Source organism: Engystomops pustulosus, chromosome 5 (assembly GCF_040894005.1).
Source record: "Engystomops pustulosus chromosome 5, aEngPut4.maternal, whole genome shotgun sequence".
NCBI classification, from domain to species: domain Eukaryota; kingdom Metazoa; phylum Chordata; class Amphibia; order Anura; family Leptodactylidae; genus Engystomops; species Engystomops pustulosus.
In genome coordinates this window covers 41695431-41701430 of record NC_092415.1, presented here as the reverse complement: position 1 = coordinate 41701430, position 6000 = coordinate 41695431, and the positions used below count along the sequence as shown (strand labels likewise).

Sequence of the window (6000 nt, the reverse complement as noted above, 5' to 3'; positions counted from 1 at the left end):
ACTAATGAACGCGGTGTAGACCTTTATTCGAGGCTCTTGTCCCTGGTGACACACGGAGAAGTAGCAGAAATAGTCCGCATACACGGTGACGGCACACACCGGATGGTTATGCAGTAGTAAAGAAACTATGTGGTGCATGTAAATTATTCAGCTTTTCTTTATGTGATAACCAATATGGCCGCTCCCCTCAGGGATTGTCATGCAGCTTTTTTCTACACTAGAAAAGTTTAGTTACCTCCTGAATGGCTGACTATGGCTCTTTTCACCCTGCGTCTGCATGCGCTAACCATAGGCCTCCGTTATGGAAACCTATTATTGTATAGGTCTGTGAGTGTAGACATGGTGTAGGCTGGGCCTGACAGACATTTGTCGATGGCAATTTACGTGATGTAAAGGGTTAAAGACCATTTGACTTCTCACCAGTCTCCTGATCAGATCATAGTCTTTATATAATAATTAAGAACCAGCAAAGATCCGACGCAAAGCAGAGAAACGTCATCAGACATTGAAATATTAGGTGTTTTATTCTGTAGCTGAGCCTCTGCTCATGATTCTTCCAGACAGTTTTTCCACAATTTGTTATTTGTTTTCTAAGTTTTTTCTTTTTCCTTTACAGAGGAGATAAAGCGTGAAGCAGATAAGCAGAGGTAAGTCGTCCATATTTTACATGTTTAATCTTTAAGTAATCTCCTTCTGCTAAAGCACAATTCCGATAATTTCTTCCCAACAGATCAGTAGATTTTGTGTTGTAGGACAAGTTTGCCTCTTACTTTCATTACCTTTGTGCAGCAGTTTCTTTTCTATCCTTTGTAGTTTATATTTAATCTGAGAGTGCTGCTTATAGCTGGTTTATATGAGAAACAACTGGTTTTAACTGATGTAGGGGAGGGGCTGCATCTCCCTGCACATTCTGGAGTGCAGAGGGGGAGGGCATGTGATGTGTGTAGCTAGCAGGAGAGCTGTGTCTATGCAGATCTGCGAATGCAGAGGTCTCTTGCAAAGAATAGTGAAGTAAAAGGCTTCCTTCTAGCACCATGGGAGGGGAAATTTTAACAGATTTGGCTTTAGGGCAAAGACACAAAGAGGTTAGACTCTGCTCACTTCACTGCTGCTGAGGGAGATTTATGACAAGTTGATTCAGAACATAAAATTATCACAACTCTGAAAAGAAAGGGGCTAGAAGCACAATATGAGCATTGTTCTGTGTGCTTTATAAGGGGCAGCCACATATGTTTATGATTTGTAAAAATAGTCTTAAATTGGATTTACATGTAAATATTTATTAGAAACCTCACTCCTCTGTTGAAACCCAATGGCCACAAAATGTCATAAAACTGCTATTAACCATAATGTTATACAACAATTGGTTGCCACGTGCTGTTACTACATTCAGTTTCTGCATTTGTCCTGATGCGGTTTTGGATCAGCATGTAGTTTTAGCAGGATTACATGAGAAAAGGCATGTGCCAGGGTCTTTCACATGACCAGCACCATGTATAGTTGTAAGCAGCAGATTATCCAGGGCACCATCCAGATGACCTCATACTCTGCTCCACCATGGCGTCCCCGCTGCACCTATTGAGACCATAGGATATTTTATAATTTAGTATATCCAGTTCATAACAGGTTATCTATAGATTTTGGACTACTTCCTCTTGCATATGATTTCTGGGGTCTGAGATTTGCAATCCTGAAAGATAACTGGGATCCCCGGTCCTATATAAGAACGAGATGGCAATGTGCCCCAGTCCTTTGCTCCAGTCCTATAGGAGTGAATGGAGTGGTGGTCTCTCTTTGCATTATTGCTTTGTTCATAGGTGTTCCTTCCCTTGGACCTCCAGCAGTCAGACATCTATCCTTTGTCCATACAGTGTAGTAAATTCAGTGTTTCATTCTAATGTAATGTGTGTAATGCAGTATATGGATAAGTGTAATTGTACAATATTCTTTTATCCTCTCCCAGCCCTCCACAAGGAGATGCGAAGGCCGGTTCTAGTACCCTTCCACCCGTCAAGTCAAAGGCTACTTTCATTGAAGCCGACAAATACTTTCTACCATTTGAGCTCGCCTGTCAGTCCAAATGTCCGAGGATTGTGAGCACGTCTCTGGATTGTTTGCAGGTCTCTACTTTTCACTCATTTATTTTTTTCTTTTAATGTCTGTGTTTTATATTTATTCGGTTAAATCTTACATTTTATGATTTATTGCAAGACATAAAAGCAGGAAAACTTTAGCTGCAAACACTCCCCCCCCCCCTTTTTCAAAAAATACAAAAAAGACTAATACATTTATTGCATGCACATCTTATCTTTATTACCATATACATTATATTTTTACAGATCCAAATCCTCTTAACCAAATCTCTGCAGTGATCAGCTACCCTCTTTTAACATTACTATTAATTCTATATCATATATCTTTTATTTTTCCAGATTTTATCACCTTTGTATCTTCTTTTATTTTACCAAAAACCCAAATTAATCGTCTTTGTCACTTTGCACTAATTTAATGACTTTTTGAGAGTGAAGCCACAGAAGAAGAAACTTAGGGATCTGAGTGGAGATTTAAACCCTTTGCCCACAAGCGAGTGCAGTCTGAGAATCTATACATTTGCAGGATTTCCTGAACAGAACTTAGAATTACCGCATGAACTTGCTCAGTTCAGTGATTCTAGGTCTGGTCTGGTAACTGAACTTTCTTGGGAACTTTCTTGGACCGAACTGGCTTGTGGGCAACGGCCATTACACAGGTAAAATCCTAGTGCATTATTGTGGGTTGAGTCTGAGACACTCGCTCTGCTCTTAGATGGGCATCTGGGAGTGTCTCAGATCAGTGGTCGGAATTTATTGTAATTTTTGTGACTTTACTCATCGATTCTACACCACAATTTGATGTAAAGATTGTGACTTGTCTCACTTTGCCACCGGCATGTTACTTTTTCTGAAGTAGGCATGTGCAGACCAGAGTTGGCCTGGATTAATTTTTTCTAGTGGAGAAGAGGTGCCTAGTAAATAGATCAACCTGGTATAGAAAGCACCAGCCTTAACCTTTTATAAGTGCTTATTAAAAGTCTGCTTAGATTTTGTATAAAACTTTTTATTGGATTTTCTTATTTACAAGCAAATGTGACCGTCGTACATATCATTTTATACATCATGTATACAAATGTAAATCCAATTAGCCATACAACAAATACATATATCTTGAAGTAAGGGCTTATACAAGGATTATTTTCTTTGTAACCTGGTCTCTAAATATTTTAACAAACCTTATCTCGACATACATTAGATTGCATCTTTTACAAACATATGTTTATACTCATAACGGATTTTTATTTTTTATTTTCCAGTCAACCAATTCGCCTTCTTTACTAGATGTATCTACGTGATGTCTCTGCCTTTTGCTTAGATTAACTTTAGTTAGATTTTGTTCGCTATCTCCTTCATCGTTGAGTTGTCCGCCTTATCTTTTATAATTCCCTCATATTATCATAGTCACTCGTAAAGAGTGTGTGCACTCCTTCGTCAGTTGTGCCTATGGTGTTAAGTTTCGGAATATGCACCATGGATACCATATTTTCTTGAATTTACAATGGGTTCTTGACTCCCAACTTGCTATTTCTTCCAATCTATATAATTCATCTACTTTGCTTATCCACTCTGAGATTTTAGGTGCTTCAATTTGTAACCATTTGGGTGGTATAAGAAGTTTAGCTGCTTGGACCAGATGGGTGGTCAAATCATTTCTGGCAGGTGCCCATGTACTATTTGGTATCCATAGTAATACTGTCTCTGGAGTTAGTATAACCTGTTTCTTAGTAATTTTCCTTATGTGTGCTTGAATCTACGCCCAGTATTTAAAGAGTTTTGGGCAGCGCCAGTAGATATGTCCCAGGTTTCCTCCCCCGTTACCGCATCTCCAGCAATTGTCATTTTTAACTAATTTCTTTCGGACTAGTACTGATGGTGTATTATACCATCGGGTCATTATTTTGTAAGAGTTCTCTTGTATTTTAACGCATTTAGAAAAACCATGTGAACGGCGATGTATTTGTTTGATTTGTGTTTGAGAAAATGACAAGTGTAAGTCTGCCTCCCATTCTTTTATGTACGCCGGAGTAGCATTCAACCCTTGAGAAAGAATGTATGAGTACAGTAAAGATATCGTCCCTTTTGGTAGGGTGTCTTTCAGAAGCCATTTTTCCAACCATGTGGGGTCTTGCCTTAGGGGGTATTTCATTTTCAGTTGTGTGTGATTATATTTGATTTCTTCTTTTTGCAAGAAGTTGAAAGCTGGCCTCTGGTGTTGTTCCGTGTCTAGTAGTTGTTGGGTTGTGTATTTGTGGAATGCCCTTAGTGGGGTTTTCGCCCAATGTGCCCACAAAGAAGTCGAGTGGGAATCTTTGTTTGGGTTTACTAGTCTAGGTATTAAGTTACTTGGTAATAGTGTTGGTGGCGTACTTAATAGGTGAAATTCAGAGCACATTGCCTGTATTGTTGTTATCATCCCTTTTGTGATTGGATTCTTGCAGGCTCCTACTGCTTTGATGCCCCATAATTGTGCTCTTTGTGCCTCTGTTAGGATGTTTAGTTCTATTTCTAGACTCGGGTTCATTAATTTCGGGTTGTGGAGCTGTATCCACCTCTTTAAGTGTATAGCTCTATGGTAGCTTAAAGCATCTGGGAGGTTAAAGCCTCCATTCTCTTTCTGAAGCTTTAGTCTGTTATACGGGACTCTAGCTTTCTTCCCCTTCCATAGAAAGGATGAATACATGGCTTTTAGCTTATTAAAATATGATTTAGGGATTTCCATGGGTAATGTTTGTAAAAGATACAAAAGTTTGGGCATTACGAATGTTTGTAATAAGTTTTTGCGTCCTATCCACGAGATATAAGGTAGGGCTAGCGAGTTCAGCATGTTTTTTATTTGTGTTAACACAGGTGTGTAATTTTCCTTAAATAATGAGGAGCATTGTGTAGTTATATTAATTCCCAAGTATTTCAGCTTAGAGGTTTGCCACGTAAAGGGGTAATGCTTTTTAAGAATCGATATTGTTTTTACAGGTGCAGTTATATTTAAGGCCTCTGATTTTACCAGATTTATTTTGAAATTCGAAGCTAGTCCGAATTCCTGCAGTGTATTTATGATATGCGGGAAGGCCTTTTTTGGATCTGTCAGCATTAGAAGTAAATCATCTGCGAATGCAGCATTGAGGTGTGTGGTGTTCCCAACTTTTAGACCCCTTATTTCCTGTTTTGATCTGAGGGTTTGTAGTAGCGTTTCCATGACTAGGATAAAGAGTGTAGGAGAGAGGGGGCATCCTTGGCGTGTGCCATTGGAAATTTTGAAAGGGCTGGATAAAATTCCGTTTGCTTTGATTCTCGCATTCGGGTGACTATATAATGTCATTATAGCATTTATAAATTGTGTTGGTATTCCAAATTTATTTAAGGTTTCTTTTATAAATTCCCAATCCACCCGGTCGAACGCTTTTTCTGCGTCCGTACCTAGGAGGACCAAGGGGACATTTTTTGTTTGTGCATAGTGTATAGCGTGTATTACCCGTGTAGAGTTATGGTTACCTTCTCTGCCCTGGACAAACCCCGTTTGTTCTGGGTCAATAAGCAATGGGAGGTGTGGACTCAACCTTTTAGCTAATAGTTTGGCCCAGATTTTGATGTCCACATTTAGTAAAGAGATTGGACGGTAACTTCCGCATTGTTCTAGATCTTTACCTGGCTTGGGTAATATTGTGACTATGGCTGCTAATGCTTGTGGTGGGAGGGCACTCCCATTAAGGAGGGAGTTGCACCACTCCACTATATGTGGTATTAGTACTTTTTTGAATTTCTTATAGTACCCAGACGGTAGTCCATCTGGGCCTGGACTTTTATTTAGTGGTAATGCATCAATAGTCTCTGAAATTTCCTCTTTTGTTACTGGTTGTATAAGTGAAAGTTGTGCGCTCTCGTCTAAGGAGGGTAGTTTTATCTTTTGTAG

General features: G+C 39.2%; 1 protein-coding gene across 2 annotated transcripts in view; it reads left to right on the top strand.

The window, feature by feature from the left end:
• The window catches only part of ARFGEF1 (ARF guanine nucleotide exchange factor 1), a 95901-nt gene that overhangs the window by 32509 nt on the left and 57392 nt on the right, over window positions 1-6000 (top strand). For both annotated transcript variants that reach the window (XM_072151740.1, XM_072151739.1), the window contains exons 2-3: window positions 617-647; window positions 1964-2120. In XM_072151740.1, coding sequence (XP_072007841.1) covers window positions 617-647; window positions 1964-2120 — 188 coding nt within the window. The remainder of the gene's footprint in view (window positions 1-616; window positions 648-1963; window positions 2121-6000) is intronic.